Raw genomic sequence first — 18,238 nt, 5'->3', positions numbered from 1 at the left:
TATTTTTGTACACAATTTCAGTATGTTTGTAACATCAGTTGTTTCTCCAGCTTCCCTCCTTGAGTGGAGGAAGAGAGCTAGCTGGAGGATATGCCCCTCCACTGGGGCCGGTAAGAAGTTCCATTCATTACATGGTGTATGATGGTGGCGGGCTCCATCAGGGTTTCCAATTTTAAATCCCTGTTTGGGACTTCACCAGTCCTGCTTAGACAGTAGTGTTGTTCATGCTTTTCTTGTGAAAAGTATCATGTTTTCTACCTCAAAGTTGGTGTCAGTTTTACGGGTGGGTGTCGGCCCTCCAACACATAAAACCCCCAGTAGTAATTTGGAAACCTTAATTCAAAACCCTGCTTCAGCTAATCATCTTATGAGGTCTCCTCTACTGTCCTCAGGAGCTTTTATTTCTGTTCCTATATATACAGGGTCGGATTTAGGTTTGATGAGGCCCTAAGCTACTGAAGGTAATGAATGGAGCCCTTTATATGTCCAGCTGTCCCTTGTCAACAACAAATTGTCGCTGTTTTTTGTGTTGAATATATGCCATATGGTAATTTATGGACCTAATAGGTATCTAAAGCCATTTGCACATGTTGCCATGCAACCAGTCCAGGCAGAATGATGGTGCCCTATATATAGAAATGAGCAGACCAGTGATATTTTAGGGAGCAGGCTAGCAGACGGGGCCCGTTACTTACATCATAGGAGCCTACACAACACAAAACACTGTTGCTGTATGTAGGTTTTATTTTATTCTTTATCTTGCGCCCTAAGCGCCCTCTGCGACCCCGCAGAAACCGGGCTCCCTGGTTTACCGAGGAGCTCCGGAAAATGAAGCGGGACCTCAGACGGCTAGAGCGAGTATGGCGGGGTGCCCGTGACGGAGCCTCAAGAACATCTTATAGGGCTTTTATGAAAACCTACGAGATGGCAGTGAAGGCTGCTAAGAAGTCATACTTTTTGGCCTCCATTGCATCCGCTAGCTCTCGCCCAGCACAATTATTTAGTATAATCAGGTCTTTAACGTCCCTTGAGGGACAGCCAAATTTAAATAACAATTTGACACACAGCTGTGAGGCATTTGCGAGCTTTTTTGCGGAGAAAGTCTTGTTGCTCCGCCATGACCTCCCGGCCAATTTGAATACAATAAAGGAACTGGAGGCCCCTCGACTGTCCTCGGGTCCAGTATTGGACCACTTCGACCGGATATCCCCAGCCGATGTGGACAGACTCCTCCGAGCTGGAAAGCCCACCACCTGTCCTCTCGACCCGTGCCCGTCTTGGCTGATTAGAGCATGTCCAGACGAGGTGCGGGCCCTCCTGGGGGATATCATCAATTTGTCCCTAGGCACGGGGACATTCCCAGGGGAACTGAAGGAGGCAGTGGTGCGCCCGCTCTTAAAGAAAACATCATTAGATCCTTTAGATCTATCCAATTACCGCCCGGTTTCGAATCTTCCGTTCCTGGGTAAGGTGATTGAGAGAGCGGTTGCTGAACAGCTTGGTGGGTTTCTGGATGAAACATCGGCTCTGGATCCATTCCAGTCCGGCTTCCGCGCTGGTCATGGGACCGAGACGGCTCTGGTTGCCCTAACAGATGATCTTCGTAGACAGCTGGATCGAGGCGGGTCGGGGCTGCTGATTCTTCTAGATCTGTCAGCAGCTTTCGACATGGTCGATCATGAACTTCTGGACCACCGCCTTGCCGACGTGGGGATCCAGGGCACAGTCCTTCAATGGCTGCGCTCGTTTCTCTCTGGTCGGGGACAGAGGGTGGCGCTTGGAGGGGAATTGTCATCGCGCCACTCCTTGGTGTGTGGAGTACCTCAGGGTGCGATACTCTCCCCGATGCTTTTCAACATCTTTATGCGCCCCCTCGCCCAGCTTGTTCGGAGTTTTGGGCTGGGTTGCCATCAGTATGCCGATGACACCCAACTCTATCTGTTGATGGATGGCCATCCTGACTCGGCCCCAGACACATTGACCAGATGTTTGGAAGCTGTGGCTGGATGGTTACGTGGGAGCCGGTTGAAGCTAAATCCTTCGAAGACAGAGGTCCTGTGGCTGGGACGGGGCGATATGGGATTGGGGGGACAACTCCCATCTCTTGCGGGGGCGCAATTAGTGCCAGCACCGTCCGTTAAGAGTTTGGGTGTAATCTTCGACACCTCCCTTTCCATGGAGGCGCAGATTGCAGCTATAACAAAGGCGGCATTTTTCCATCTCCGCCAAGCTAAGCAGTTGGCTCCTTACCTCTCTCGCCCTGACCTAGCCACTGTGATCCATGCGACGGTCACCTCCAGACTGGATTATTGTAACTCGCTCTACGTGGGGCTGCCCTTGAGACTGACCCAGAAACTCCAGCGGGTGCAGAATGCTGCAGCGAGACTCCTTACGGGGTCTTCGCTGCGAGACCACATTCATCCGGTGCTATACCAGCTGCACTGGCTCCCGGTGGAGTACAGGATCAGGTTTAAGGTGCTGGTTTTAACCTTTAAAGCCCTATACGGCCTAGGACCCTCGTACCTACGGGACCGCCTCTCCTGGTATGCCCCACAGAGAAACTTACGGTCTTCGAATAAAAACATCTTGAAGGTCCCAGGCCACAGAGAAGTTAGGCTGGCCTCAACTAGAGCCAGGGCTTTTTCGGCTGTGGCTCCGATCTGGTGGAACACTCTGTCACAAGAGACCAGGGCCCTGCGGGACTTGACATCTTTCCGCAGGGCCTGCAAGACAGAGCTGTTCCACCAGGCCTTTGGCCAGGGCACAGCCTGACTCCCTCCCTCGGCAATCTTCGCGGAGCTCTGGCCCAATAGTTGCCAGTGGCTTGAATTAATTAATTTTATAACGAATGATTTTAGACTGTTGTTTATGCTGTACTTTTGTACTGTTTTATTGTTGTTAGCCGCCCTGAGCCCGGCTTCGGCTGGGGAGGGCGGGATATAAATAAAATTTATTATTATTATTATTATTATTGTATTTTGGAAATGTACATCCCAGTTGTTTTTTCCTTTTAATTTTTTTGGAGCCCCCAAGCTATAGCTTGTTTAGCTTATAGGTAAATCCGGCACTGTATTTATATCTTCAAAGTGGAGTGTGACTAATCCCCCGTTTGCCTCCAAGCGAACACTGTTTTGGTAAACAAGGGCCGGGGTCAAATCCCATCTCCTGGACGCGTCTAGCTACATTATTTTGAGTGGGAACTGGTGTGCGCATTACAGATTCCCCAGCCCCCACCCCGAGCACTCAAATCTTAAGGGTATGACTTTAAAAATGTCATCTGAAGCGACTCTTTACGGGAGAATAGCAGAGATTACTTCCTAAGCTCAATTGCCCTCCGCATCGATCGGCCTAAACGCAGCTAGCTTTCTCCTGCACGGGAAGGGACCAGGGAGGTCGCCCAGCCCTCAACCGCGCGGCGGAACTGTCCCTTCAGCTTCCGTTTCCGAGGGGGGAGGCGTTTGCCCGAACACCTTCCTCCATGAGAGCCTCGCGCCGGAGAGGAAACTTCGCAAGATGAGGGGCGCGCAGCTGGGGCGCTTCTGCGCGCAGGTAGGGAGGAGTCTTGGCGGCAGGGCTTGGCTGGGCCGGTAGAGCTCTGGCCCCGAGGCGACGCGCCCTCGCGGGAAACCCAGGCCCACCAGCACCAGCTTCTTCGCCGCCCCGTGGCGGATGTGCGAGAGACTCCCAGCTTCACGGTGGGAGACAGCCTAGACGGAGTGGAGCCCAAGCGTTACCTCTGCGCGTTGAGCCTCGCGTTCGTGGTAGCAGGCCGACACGCGAGATACACGCGTGTTCTTGTGCCTGCAGCCTGGCTCGTTCCTGCCCTTGCAGAGGCTTTTCTGGCACGGCTCTCATTAGAGTCCGTGGCGCTTTGCCCACTTCTCTTTCCAAACGCCTCTTTAGAATTATTATTATTATTATTTTATTTATTATACATTTGCTTATTGTATACCGCCTTTCCTCTGACAGAGACTCAAGGTGGCTTACAGAACAGCTAAATGTTGATTGGCAAGTAAAGAGGGGGGAAAGTGCATAAAAGAATAATTTCTTGGATGCAAAGATCCAACTTTGGGGCAAGTACTGTTTGGTGAGAGAACCCCAGCAGAGATCCCAAAATATGCAGCAAATATGATAGGAATTGTAGTCCAGCAACGTCTGGGGGGAACAATGGTTTCCCACCCCTGAAGTAAATAACAGCACTTTAATCACTGAATCATTGCAACAAGGGTGTATAGTAAGTTGGTATTGGTACCCCCATGTTACCTGTGGGGGTAGGATGGCAGCAAGAGAGAACAGTTTGCCTGAAAGGGCTTCTAGTCAATTAATGGCAACTTAGAGGGTCCGCCTTTCCTTTTCTGGTTGTGTGTTTTGGTTTGTTTGTGTTGTTTGAAATTTGATGTTTATGTTATTATAAGCTTAAGCTTCCAAGTAAACTTGGTGAAAAAAGATGGGACGTACAAGCTTTTAAATGGATAAGTAATAGATTAGTTTTCACTGTTATACCCTCCTAAGGTATGCTTAGTGTTTCGTATGTGAATGGCTATCCTTAACTTAATTGGTAGAAGTAAGTTCCACCAAGTAAAATAGGACTTACTCCCAGGTATCTACATCCATAGTATTTTCTTAATTTGGAAAAAATGGCCATGTCTTTAACAATACAGTAGTTAATATAGTTTAGAATTGCCAGTCTGTAAGTATGAATTGGAGGTGCTGGAAACTACCTTTTTAAACCATCTTCAGCTAACATTGTTGTAAATGGATTAAAATACATTTAGTCCGCACTGTGATTTTGAGAGCATACTACTTTAGGGGATAGTGAGAGCTGCTTTGAAACTGGTGCTTTGCAAGTGTTGGCTAACAAATGATCTGAGATGGATCAGCAGTGTAAGATTTGTTACTCATACTTATTACTTATACCAGACCGGATTGAGTTTTGTATATAGTAATCCATGACCCCTTTTATGATTATAAATCAATATTATTATTTGTCTTCATGGTGCTTGTGGGCATCACTGTAATGCAAACACTGACAGAGTAAATGACCACCATGGACTCATACTACTAGTCTGATGGCTTGAAAAACTTGTTAGAATGACTGTGTGGTTTCATTTTTGCAAGGATGCTTTGGTCCCCTAGTTCTGATGCCTAAAGTTTTCTGAACAACACAATACAGTGGTACCTCTGGATGCGAACAGCATCCGTTCCGGAGCCCCGTTCGCATCCTGAAGTGAACGCAACCCACTTCTGCGCATGCGTGACATCATTTTGAGCATCTGTGCAGAAGCGAGCGGCGAAAACCGGAAGTAACGTGTTCCATTACTTCTGGGTCGCCGCGGAGTGCAACCCAAAAATGCTGAACCTGAAGTAACTTTAACCCGAGGTATGACTGTAATTTATAATATATTAAAATTTGTTGTCTGTTCCTTTAGGTCTTGCAGAAGCACAAATTTGTCCCCTTTGCCTGTCACTCTATCCAATTGTCTTATCTGAAGGCATCACCACTTGCCCTTCTATGCTCTCTTCAACACCTGGGCTGCAGATTGACTGGCACCAGTTCTTCTGGACAAAGTGAAGCAAATGTGTCCCATGGAAACAGTAAAACAGACACCAATGAAGCCTCTCAGAAGCTTCTAGAGACTCTTGCTACTTCCCAAGTAGAGCCAGAGAGACCAGCTGATTCAGATCTCCTGAAGCTGGGGAAGGTGGCAGATCCATTCTTGGACATGGGGCTAAGCCCTGCTCAGATAACGCACTTGTTCAGCTTGCAGCCATATGCACCTCCTCAGCTCAGGTTGGCTGTAGTTTCAGAGCTCCTTCTTCTGGGTTTAAGCACAGACGCCACACTAAATGTCTTACAGAAGAGCCCTGAATTGCTGGGAATGTCATCAAAGCATATAAAGGACCGTGCAGATCTGCTGAGGAGGCTGGCGTTCAAGGAAGGTAATGCTTTCTCTGTGCTATGCAATGAGTGGAACATCTGTACTGAATTGTGTGCTGTGGGCCATACTGGATTTTTGTAACCCTGTTTGGGGCCTGTAAGCATTATCTTTAACTCTTCTGGTGGGCATTATATGGAATAAATGGCAGAAAATCTGATCTCTAGGAAAGGGTGCAAATTAAGTTGCACATGCAGTGATAGGAACCATGGCTCCATTACGTTGATAGAAATATATGTTCATCAATCACTTTATACATCACAGATTTAGGTGGTCTTTTAAAGAAGATTAGATTCAGCTGTGAAAGTTTGGCCCACAATTGTAGGTGGAATGTAAAGGGCAAATCTGCATCTCCAGGTGCTCCCAGATGCTACAAATACAGCAGAAAAGGGAAAGTTTGAAACTGAATTGCAGATTTTAAAAGTGCTTGCATGATAAAACTTGGGTTAGAAAAGGATGTAAAAGCATAATTTTTCCTTTCAGGCTTTCTTCTAGTCCTCCAAATTTGTTTTATATGAAAAAGTTGTATTTCTCCGTCTAAAGAATTCCTTCTGTATTGTTAATCATTGTTTCATTTCCTTTTTCATTTGCTCCTCAGTGTTTCCTTTATTCCTGCATTGTGCAGTTGCAGTACATACACATGCAAATGCACAAAGTTCTGCAAAATAAATAATGAGCCAGACATATACTCTGGAAACATTTTTAGCCTGGAGGACTGGGTGGCTGTATGTATAACAGGTACACAGGGAGTACTGAGGAGCAAACCAAAAAAGTAAGCCTAGGGTATGATTGTTTATGTCTTTTTCCTCTTTATTTTAACAGTGGGCCTTAACCATATGGCAGTTCATTTCCCAAGAATTTTTACCTTGCCACAAAAGAGAATTGAGGTCGTAGAGAATCTCCTCAAAGAAAAATGCCTTTTCTCTGTGCAGCAGATATCAAAAATTCTGCAAACATGCCCAAATATTTTGCTGGAGGAGCTAGGCGATGTGGAATACAAATTCCAGGTAAAGTATGCTGCATTATATTTTCAGAAATTCATAATAGACAGTTTCTATATATCAAATATATAGTGTCAGTGCACATTCCCAGAGTGGATTAGCTGGTAGGCTTCCAGTCACAGTAGATCCCACTCACAGATCTTGCAAAGACCAAATATATGCTTTAGCAGGGAGTTTCCATATAACTCATTTTTTAGGGCTTTAAAAATAAGATCTTTTCTTTCCCCTCTTCCAAATACTGATATAGATAATAGAAGCTAGAATAAACTTTGCTTTTGTGCTTCCTATTCCATTGATTTGTTTCTAGAATATCTCATGTGGGCCCTGAGAAATGTAACATTTGACTTTCCTCTGCTATCTTATGGACATGCTTTTGAATTTATTGCATTAAAGGCTGTGACTTCATATTTTTGGGTCACATCAAGCAACAGTTGTTTGCTTGCACAACATAAGCCTGTTTGTGCAATGACATTTCAGGTTTTCCCCTCCTCCTGCAGCTCCCATGCACCCTGGGATCTGTTTGACCCACTCAAGATCTGGGAGGGGTTGCTGGGCTGCAAGGGGAAGAAACCATTTTGCAGACGCACACCCCTCCATGCTGTGCTGTATCTCACTCTTAGTTTTGTATGGAATTTCTCTGGATGGCTACTCTTGTCTCAACCTTTGTTGCCACAACTGCTTCTTAAGGACTTCAGGTGTTTTTCCAGTTTTAGGAGGGAAACATTATGGAATCCAATGGCACTGGTGTTAGTGAACTAGTAACCTCCTTGATTTGACTATAAAGGCAGGAAAAGAGGCACAGTAGAGAAGCAAAGGTAAAGATCCCGAAACACGTTTAGCCGAATAATAAACCCTTTCCATCCCTTGGTTCACAGTCTAGTATCGAATATTGATAATAGCTTATTCAAAGTTTGATTCCTTCTTCTTTTTCTCAGTTTGCTTATTTCAGGATGGGGATTAAACACAGAGAAATCGTGAATTCTGGTTTCTTCCAAGCATCACTGGCTGAGATAAAAAACCGGGTTATTTTCTTGGAGCGGTTGGGACTCTTTCAAACTCCTGACAAGAAAGGACAGACCCAGGTTGTCAACCCCAAACTGAAAAGCATAATCAGAGCTTCTGAAAGTGACTTTATAGAAAAAATGGCCTGTTCCTCATTGGAAGAGTATAATATATTTAAGAAATTGCTAACCCGTGAAGAAGAACGAAGACGGAAAGAGGAGGAAGCGGCAGAGAAAAACGATCTCTCAGATTCAGAGAGTGATGGCGAAGGGTCTGATTCAGACTAAGCACATAAAATTTAAAAATCTCTGAAGTTTGGTACTGGTATAATCTTGTTTACGTCTAGAATTGGGGAATGAAAATGCATCAGTTGTGTAAAAATGAGAGGTGGTGGTCAATAAGGGTAAAGTCTACTCAGCAGCTGTGTAAAGGCAATGGAACCCAAAATGTTTGTGATCTCCTGTCATTACTTTGGCTTGTTGCTTTAGAACCACTGCACATTTTGAGAATCGTGGGGTAAGCTTGAGGTGGGAGTTCTCAAGATGGACTGAGGAATTCCTCTACATCAGGGTCTCTCCATCTGTTAATGACTCCCAACTCCCCAGCCAACAAGGTCATGGATTATGGAAGTCTAAGAACATGTGAAGAGCCACAGGTTACCCACCTCTACTCTAGAGGATAAGAATGCACTTCTTTTTAAGAATGGCAACAATTTTGTTTTTCTCTGAGGGACTTGAAAAAGGCAGTGCTAGGGATGGATTGTCAAGGAAGATGAAATGCAGACTGTGGAATAAAAAGTCAGATGTTGTTCTCAGAACAGAGAAGTAGCTGTTGTGGGTTCTGTGAAGCAAAACATAGATAACGATTTATGGGAGAGGAAATGTGGGCCTAGGTGCAGTTTGTAAGTAGAAATTTCATGCTCAGGATAGCAAACAGGTTTTGCTGGTTGTTGGTGGCTGACAACTGCTAAAATTGTTGGTAAAGGAACAGGATTTTGGTAGCCAACTGGCGTCCTCACGTATTCTTAAAGAAAGCAGACTAGCTTTTAAATAAATTGTATTTTAATCTAAAATGCAAAACAAAATAACTTTGACAGAATAAAATCTTTTTTAGTTTATTGCTGCATTATATATGCCTCAATCTGGCTATAAAATACTGACTTGATACAGACTGTTCTACTTTAGACTGTGCCTGGGGGGGAAACCAGTGTTGCTGTGCGGCAGACAAGAAACCGGCTTTGAAGACCTCTCACTATCTTTGTCAATTTACTGGGCCTGGAAAAATGTGCTATTTAGCTGACGGGATCACTAACCCTTTCCCTCCCCCACCCCCTTTTTTGCACCTTGGAAGCTGTATTTTTAACAGTGAGATTGCCTTCATGCGCCCTCAAGCCAATTAAACTGAAGCAGTTGGGATTTAAGTGCTTGTAAGTAAGACCAGAGACAAAACGTTGTAGCACGTGGAGTGCTTCTGTTCAGTATTCCACCTCTTCATTCCAATTCTCCCCTCCCATCAACATTGTGTGGCCTCATGGCTGTTTTGGGGTTCTGTCCATTTTTAGTCGCCGTCCCCCCATATGATTTTATTTTTGTACTTTTGCAAACCATGAAGTCCCCCCCCCCCCCAAAGCCTGGTACTGTTTTGGCTACATAAGCTGCTCACAACCTGAACATCAGAAACAGGGCATGATAAATTCTCTACTTGCTAATGAAACATGAAAATGCATATTTTCTCAATGCCTAGGTTCATTGTGGCAGTACATGATTGGCTGCTCAGACAAATCAGTGCTTAAAATGCTAGAAAAGCTTAAAATGTAGTTTTAACACTACTCCGACAATGCAGTCTGTGGTCCTTTGGTGTTGTGTCTACTCCTGCCAATCTATACAAGCTAGGCCTTCTTAAAAGTTCTCCTTTTCTTCTACTGCTCTTGAAGAAGCCTTCCCTGAATGAGAAATCCAGATTTCTATTTCTTTTCATAAAACAGGGCAAATTACAGAACATCCAACTAAAATGCTGCAATTTGCAATGGAGAGAGTTTGGAGATCTTGTATTAGTCATATTAAGTATATGATTTTCTCTTCAGCCCATGCCTTTTGAGAAGGTCTGTAGTGAAAAATGCAATTTCTGTGGGGAGGGGGATCCTTTAGCTAATACTGCTGCAAAACTTATGTAAATAATTGGAATAAACCTAAATGTTTATTGGTTCCAGTGAGTCCTTCTCGTAGAGGCTATCCTTTTGTGATAGCTGTGGAAAGGGCCTTTTCCTGCTGGGAATGGTTAGTGCTATCTTTTGCTGAAGAAACTATATTTACAACTCTTTAAGGCTGCCAGGATTAGCTTTCTAGGGAACAAGGCTGCTCCCTCCCCTTTTTTTTTCTTTTTTGCACTTGCCGAATGGGCTGCTAGAGAGCTACCAGCACTTACAGGAATAATAATAGGTAAACTGTAATTGAACCTCTGGCTGTATTAATTTATAAAATATACAGTGTATGTATATTAAACACAATTTTATATTTAGTCATACAAACTCGCAAATCTAGGAAATATTGAGGCTCCTTGAGTAGCTGGCCATTCTTGGGAGCTGTAGCAATTGAACATCTGGGAAGAAGGAAGAAATGCTCTGCTATTTTTCCTCCATTGGCATCACAATCCTGACTTAAACAGGAAAGCATTCTATTTACCCTTCATAGAGTGGTTAGAAGGGTTTTCAACTTTTTTAATTATTAAGGCATGGCATTTTCTAATCACTTTATGGAATAGCATGTCCACAGGCTGAATAACTAAAAGCCTGTTTGATCTGTTGTTGAAAATGGATATAGACTCCTAGCTTCTGCAGCCCTTTCCCCACTGCACTAGAATAAATTTTGAAATGCAAGTAATTTGTTAGCAATAAAAAAGGCACAGCAGTAGCTGGCTGTCAGATTTCTTGCTTTTCATTAACTAATCTTGCAAAGGGAAAAACAAAGGAAAAGAACCTAGTGTTTTTTAAACGAGACACTGTTTGCAAATGGGAGTATTTTAGACTTGTGATTAGCTTTGGACATCAAATTTTATGCCAGGGAGGTTCTCCTTTTGGTTATAATCCAGAACATTTGTTTCAGGGCTTGTTTTTCTTTTAAGGTAGTCCAGTGGCCACAGATTATGTAACCAGTATCTCCATCACTGGTGAAACTTTAGGCTCTGCCCTTGCGGCAAGTGGCCCATAATAGACTTCAATCCTGAGAAGAGACTTTTCTAACATGTCACTCATCTTGTATAAATTCAGGTGCTATGAAGAAAGGTAAGCGGACCCTTATAATCCTGCCAAAGAGAGAGGGATATGGCTATTTGGTGAACACCTCCTGAACAAGGCAAAGGAAGAAAAGTCCATAGATCTTGCTGGAGGGTCTCTCCTTTTTTCCAATCCAGTTAGAAGAAATGTTGAGTGTTCTGGAACCTACAAAGGAAAAATAAAACACGACAGCTAGCACTTAGATTATGTGCGCATGCATAAAACATAGGTACAAAGATTCTTTTCTTCCTCCATTTCACTGCTAAAAAGTTTATTTCACTTGTGTTAAAAAGTTAACAAGCAGATTTACTGCTTATTCATATTTACACTGAACTCTTTAGTAAAATGTCAAAGTTCCACTGGTGAGCAGATCCTTGATATTCCTACAGCAAGGAGAATCCTGGTGAGGAATTCTGTTGGTATAGCTTTGGGATCCATTAATGAATTTTTTTTATGGAGGGTAGAGAGACATAGTCTCACTGAAAGAGCTTTGAAAGAAATACTGCTTTCAATGAGCAGAATCAAAGAACGCTAAAGGCTGCTTCTGACATTTCATTCCTCAGCATGTGTAGGGAAGCAGGCAGAAAACTGGTTGACAATTATCTTTGTAATGTAGAAAGATCAGACTTAAGTGCCAGATATGTATAAACACTCTTGAGGTGAAATTTTCTGAGATTGTCACTTTGTTATGTCTGAGCCTTCTGGTGCTAAAGATGCTCAGCATCTGCTTGGAATAAAAGATCAGGGTGCGGTTTTCTTTATCTCACTTATACCTTTCATGAAATCTACTGTGGTAGTCAATAATCACTGCCACTTTTCCTTTAGTAGCAAGCTACCTACCCATCAATATTTTGAAGTTTTCTGGCAGCAAAGAGACTGCTCCACCATAGATGGAGCAAGATCCAGTTGCTCAGCCCTGCTCACCTCAGTAGGCCTGTGACCTTGTGACACCAAGGAAAAATAAAGAATGCTGGGGGCGGGGGGGGGGGAGCAGAATGTTGCCTGAAGATTCCTGTCACCAAGTTATATTTTTATTATATGTGCAAATCTTTCATAAGCTACTTTGAGAGCCTCTTGGGACACTTTAAATAAACAAATCAATCTACATAAATAAAGCATTTGTTCACCATTATGATGCAGTTAGAGAACACCCACAATATCCTCAGCTGTGGGAACTTTTCAAAAGGAATTTGCTACAAGTAGGATAAAGGATATGCCCCACCAAGCGAGCCTCTAGATAACTTGTTCCTTACAAGACCCCTAACTCTAGCAGGGCTGGGGAAGCTATGGTCCTCTGCTATTGTTAAGACTTCAGCTCCCATCAGCTCCAGCCAGCAAGGTCAATGCTCAGTGATGGGAGTTTTAGCCAACTACTGAAGAGCCACAGATTCCTCAACCCTGTTCTGTGGTTCATCCAGCACAGAGGTGTATGGAGCCCTCATTCCCTATATTTTCCTGCAAAGATACTTACTATATGGCTTCAGTGTCTGTTACTTTGTTTTCTGAAACAAACAAGAGAACGTTAAATCTGTAAAACATTCCAACATACTCTTCTTGTTCTGAATGCTACTTTGCTCCAGCAGCATGTTGGGCAATGGCAGCAGAATTAAAGTAGCAATAATACTGACTGAGTAAATGATCACAGATTTAAACACTCCAGCGGTCTAAACAACCCATAAGTTAACATCAAGATGAGATGGTTGCTGCTAACCTAAACCATCAGTAATGTCAGAAATCGGGAGTTGGATATTGCATTCCAAGGGTTTCCCCCACAGCTATGACTTCCCACAAAGCCACCAACATTCCTTTACCTGCTGTGTGCCTTATTTGAAACAGTGCTCTCACAGCTCTCCTTGTAGCAGACATCCTGGTGCACTTTGTAGATCCTCTTGTATCTACCACAACAGCAAATGCAAGTTAAGAGTAGGAATGATGAAAAGTCTGCTTGGCCACAATTGAATAGTATGTTGGTTGTGAACCTCTCACATAGCTTGGACCTCCCTAATTTCCACCAACATTCCTACTTTGACAGAGAAACCTCCAGCACTAAATGGACATTTGTATATCCTCAAGTTCCTATCTTCCTCCAAGTGCCCGCCCCTCCAAAACCACCGGCAGCCAAATTATGAGTTCCTCACCATTCCCTGAGCTGCTCACCATTTGCATCATTCATGATCTATCACATCTTAGAAGTTGCACAGCAATCACATTCTGCAACCATTTGTGTATGTCTGCACTACAAACTTCAGTTGGCTTACTGTCTGTGTTTATTCCTGCCTCCTCTCTAGGATCTTAGAAACCATTTTTTTTATAGAACAGGGAATATTTAATTCACAAAATTCTTTGTATTTTCAGATGTTCATGTACTTTTAAGTTATATTCCTGGGTATGGGGATTAATAGCAGGACAACAAAAATGGAATGTACAAGGCCCTATCTATCAAAATGGGACTGACAGCTAATTTGATCTCTGAATTAATGTTCTGTGAGACAGTACTTACAGATAATGACAGACACCTCCTTCCCAGACTGGAAAGGATTTGGTTTCTGAGTAAAGCCGAGTACAAGACTGAGGCACCTTCTTGCAGGCTGAAGAGAGAAATTGGCATGGTTAGGGAAGGAGGGAGGACTATAATAAGCACAGAGAGATATTTCAAGTCCAATTTCTAAGCATTGTTAAATGTTCCTATTATTCAAAGGTGGGTTGACTTAGAACTAATGCCTTCTAAATACATTCCTGCCCCAAGTGCTGGTGAGTGAAGGGAGATAAGGAGACTCATTAAACCAACAGTTTGGAAGGAGAGAGCACTATATTCCCATAACCAAAGAAATCTTGATGTCTTCAGTAAGTGCCAGAAGTTCAACAGGGAAGAGGCCTCTCTCAGCTAAACTGGAAGGGAGCTCCATAAAACTGGGCCCTCCATCCTGAACACATGCCTCCTTGTAGATACAAGCTGTGCATCTGAGCCACAGGGGACCACTAACAGCGACCCCTTCAAAGACCTCAGTGATCAAGCAGGAATCTAAGGGATCAGGCAGTCCCTGAGTTACCCTACACTCAAGTTGCTAAGGGACTTGTAAATTAATAACGAACCTCGAAACTGTTCCCAGTATCCTATGGACAGCCAGCCCAACCTTTTGAGCACTGAAGTTATCTGCTTGCAGTGGTCTCTCCTCGTCAACATAAAGAGTATAAGAATAGCCAACTAGAAACCAGGGAGCATAAGAGTACTCTCCCATCCTTTGGTTTCCAGCAACTGGTATTCAGAAGCATTGCTGTCTCTAGCTGTGGAGGTACAGCATAGCCATCATGCCTAGTAGCATAGCTGCCAACTCCCTGGGTGCCTGAGCACCCACAAAATTCCCCATGAAGGGGCTGGGCACCCACATATTTTGGTGCCAGGGTCATTCATGCTGCATGGCACCCACGGCCCTGGGCACCCACGGCACGGGAGCCAAGCTGACACTCCTGTCTAGCAGCCACTGATAGCCCTCTCCTCCATGAATTTGTCTAGTTCTCTTTTACAGCTATCCAAGTTGGTGGCCATCACTGCCTCCTGGGGGAGCAAGCTCTGTCGTTTGACTATGCACTGCACGAAGTGTTTTCTTTTATCAACAGCCTGGGTGCAGCGTTTTGCACTAGCTAGAGCCTCCAGAATAGGCCCAAGGTAGTGCATTGTGATAATTGAGCTTTGATGTTACCATTGCATGAGTTACTGTGGCCTGACTAACCCTGTCCACAAACAGCTGTAGCTGTCATGCCAGCTGCAGCTGGTAAAAGGCACTCCTAGCCACTGAGGCAACCAGAGCATCCAGACAAAGATGGACCCAGAAGCACCCCAAAACTCTTCTTTCTGAGGGAACTCTATCCAGAATAGGCAACTGGCCGGTCTCCCAGATACAGGAACCACCAACCCACAGTGCCTTTGTATGGCATACACACTGGGAAAATGGGGGTTGCCCACTTGGCTGCAGAGTGTAAAGTCCGGAATCAGAGTTGCTCTTCTACTTGCAGTAGAGCAGGAACAACTGGGTGCTACTAATATTCACATGTTTTTAGTTGTTTTTTAAATTTTAACTTTTCTATTTTTAACTGTATTATTTTATCACTTCACCGTTTGATGCCCTGGGCTCCTTTAGGAGGAAGGTCAAGATTGACTAAACAATTAAAAATCATCCACATCTGGAAGCACCCATAGTATCATACCATTAGGAGAGTCCAGAGAAGCCTGTATTGTTCTTAACTCACCTAGTTCACATTGTCTGCCCTTGAATCCAGGATTGCAATCGCAGTGATAAGACTCTGGGCCAGCAACACAGGTCCCCCCGTTTTGGCAGAAGTTTATGGAACAGTTCTGCTTGCCACCTGGTGATGAAAGGGATGATAATAATAATAATAATAATAATAATAATAATAATAATAATAGTATTTATATCCTGCCCTCCCCGGCCAGGGCCAGGCTCAGGGCGGCTAACACCAAATATTATATAAATTACAATAAATAAATTACAAATATAAATTGCAATAAAACGTAATAGAGAAGAACAACAACAAACAATTAAAATACAGCTTAAAAATGCAGCCTCATTTTAGTAGTAGCCCATAAATCAAGACCATAAAGGGAGATATTCACCCGAGCCAGCTATCCATGCTGGTCCTACATGGGCCAGCAAAAAAGCCAAGGGAAAATTATTATGGCTGCATAAAGGAAGATATCCTGGAATTTGCACTCAACAGTTAAAGCATGCATCAATAGTACTTCCAGGCAACAGGCAGAGTATGTTAGGAAGGAAAATGGGAGCTAGCATTCAGATTTGAGAGTAGGTGAATCAAAGGCAAGTTGCTTAGCTTTCTTCACAGTTACTTGCAAGTATGTCTGTCCTGTGTACAGGAGTGAGCCATGGGATCCTGCAGGGGCTGGGAAACTCCTCGGATGGTTCATTATTATGTCAAATCTTTAGGTGAGGGTGGGAATTGTCAACTGCAATCATTTACTGTAGCCAACCATGCAAGTGCCCAAGCTGGGATCATGAGTTAGTCCAAGCCAGAGAACAACCTTGTATATGACTAGTTTGCCCACATGCTAGTTGGAAAAAAGCAGGAGTAAAAAAAAGTGTTTGAGAAAGTAAAAAGTCATTTGCGTGCACACACACTTCTATTGTTTTTTTTAAACAATACAAACTTGTTTGCTAGAGGTAAAAAGTGCAATGTAATGTACACATCAAAAGGAACAATCCCTAGTTCTTAGTTACTGGAAAGATTCTCCCCTTGCTCCAGCTAAAACTTAGGACTGTCTGTGAAGTGTCCCCAAGATAACTTGTCACCTAAGAGACAATTTTCTTGCAGAAAAAAACAGTATTCAAGAAGTGCACTTTATTGTTAATGACAAATACATGTGCACATCCTTACATGTGTCTCTAGTAAAACAGAGGCTTATTACAGTTTAACAGGCCTTGCATAATTTTATCTTGCTGTTCCTTTCTATATCCCTGTGAACGTCACTACTGATCAGACATGGCCTGTTGTTGTTCACTTTGTTAGTGTAGTTTATGGTCCACATGACATCCCATCAGGGTATATACAGAGACCAATACTCAATCCCAGTGCATATCGTTCAGGATTACACATACAGCAGCAAGATATCCTCCTTTAACCTCCTTAGTGTTATGCCTACAAAAATGTTCAAGACAATATATATATATTTGGATTGAGTAGTAGTAAGATCATGGTCCACTGTTCAATTCACAAGAGCCTGCTCATCAGTGAGATCCTATCAAAGAACACTAGACTAGACTGACTGGTGGCTTAAGTAGCAGTGAGAGTATATGACAAATAATAAAAAGGAGAGAAGTTCTATCTCTAGCTGGGCTCATCCAGCAATTACTATTTCTTTAGAACAAGAGAGTAATCCTAATTATTATCACAACAAAGCTATTTCCCCCTAAAGCAATAAGTGCCTGTTCCTTGAGGTGTTTCTCCGGTGGAAAGTGGATGGCAACCCATTTGTGGAATTCCCCTGTTGCAAACATTGTTATTCTTTTGGTGCCAGGCAAAGATGCTATCCCAGGCTTTTAAGTGTATTTTCATTTTTAGCGGACTTATATTTTATTTGTGCGTTTTATTTGTGTGGCCTTGTACCATCTTTGACTTCTGGATTATTCCAGAGATGCTCGTTATCTCTTTAAACTTACTTTCCCTCTTGCTGTTCTCAGGTTCTGAGAGGTGCAGTGCCTGGCTGACCTGTTTGGTTGATTCCTCCCCATTTTCTTCCACTTTCATGGGAGCCTCAGGTTCTAAAAAAGGAAGCCAACAATACCTTAGCCTGAGGATTAGTGCACCGCTAGGAGACAAAGAATACAAGTAGGGAGGATGAAGGGCACTTACGTGTTCTCACAGTGACAGATCTACTGGGCAAGTTGCTGAATTTAGTGGTGATCCTCCCTCTGCCATCCACTAGCTCTGTAAACCTTTAAAAAGAAAAACACTTGGACATTCCCATACAGTGTCAGCTGAACTGACACACTCCGATTTCAGCACCTCATGAGTCACAATGTGTAATCTGTTTCGTTTTGCATGGCAACTGAGCCCCATTCTTTACCTAGGTGCTTGTGAGGGTTCCCCAGGGGCATTGTGATCAGCAAGCAGACGCAGTTCTGGCAGGAACGCCGGGGGGACCCGGTTTCTCAGCACACGGGGATGCCCTGTTTGGCTCCAGCGCCTTTCTGGGGTGCCATCCTTCTGCACTGCAGACCAGAGAATATCATGTTTTACTGGGACTGGGTTAATCATGCCAGCTTTAATACAGCTACACCAACTCCTTCTCCAGGTACAATTTAGGGTACTTCTATTGACCTATAAAGCCTTAAATGGCTTAGGACCCAAGGACCTCAGGGACTGCCTCTTTCCACTTGAACCTGCCCACATAATAAGATCTTCCTTGGAGGCCCCTCTCCAGCTGAATCTCCCACTCCCTTAAAAAATGTTTACAGCAGTGGTTGTGTAGCTATGATTAGGCTTTGGTGCGGTGG

General features: G+C 43.7%; 2 protein-coding genes across 3 annotated transcripts; one reads left to right on the top strand and one right to left on the bottom strand.

The window, feature by feature from the left end:
• The first annotated feature begins 3,441 nt into the window (after positions 1 to 3,441).
• On the top strand, positions 3,442 to 12,268 carry LOC308477746 (transcription termination factor 4, mitochondrial-like). 2 transcript variants are annotated; one of them, XM_081006595.1, is made up of 5 exons: positions 3,442 to 3,549; positions 5,430 to 5,940; positions 6,759 to 6,943; positions 7,873 to 8,226; positions 11,205 to 12,268. In XM_081006595.1, exons 1-4 carry the CDS (start codon positions 3,514 to 3,516, stop codon positions 8,224 to 8,226), a joined length of 1,086 nt encoding a protein of 361 aa, XP_080862721.1. In that variant the 5' UTR covers positions 3,442 to 3,513; the 3' UTR covers positions 11,205 to 12,268. The 2 variants fall into 2 exon arrangements, with proteins under 2 accessions (XP_080862721.1, XP_080862720.1); XM_081006594.1 differs by lacking the exon at positions 11,205 to 12,268 and having other exon boundaries at positions 7,873 to 9,056.
• LOC308477747 (sushi, nidogen and EGF-like domain-containing protein 1) lies at positions 11,238 to 18,014 on the bottom strand. The gene is made up of 8 exons (XM_081006596.1): positions 17,809 to 18,014; positions 17,595 to 17,677; positions 17,402 to 17,503; positions 15,459 to 15,575; positions 13,711 to 13,798; positions 13,022 to 13,105; positions 12,682 to 12,712; positions 11,238 to 11,375 (listed from the first exon to the last, which is right to left on the bottom strand). The coding sequence occupies exons 1-7, from the start codon at positions 17,997 to 17,999 to the stop codon at positions 12,691 to 12,693; spliced, it is 687 nt and encodes a 228-aa protein (XP_080862722.1). The 5' UTR covers positions 18,000 to 18,014; the 3' UTR covers positions 11,238 to 11,375; positions 12,682 to 12,690.
• Positions 18,015 to 18,238: the final 224 nt, after the last annotated feature.

This window comes from Podarcis pityusensis (genome assembly GCF_964106645.2).
Source record: "Podarcis pityusensis genome assembly, chromosome: 5".
Lineage (NCBI taxonomy): Eukaryota > Metazoa > Chordata > Lepidosauria > Squamata > Lacertidae > Podarcis > Podarcis pityusensis.
This window is presented reverse-complemented; position numbering and strand designations above follow the sequence as displayed.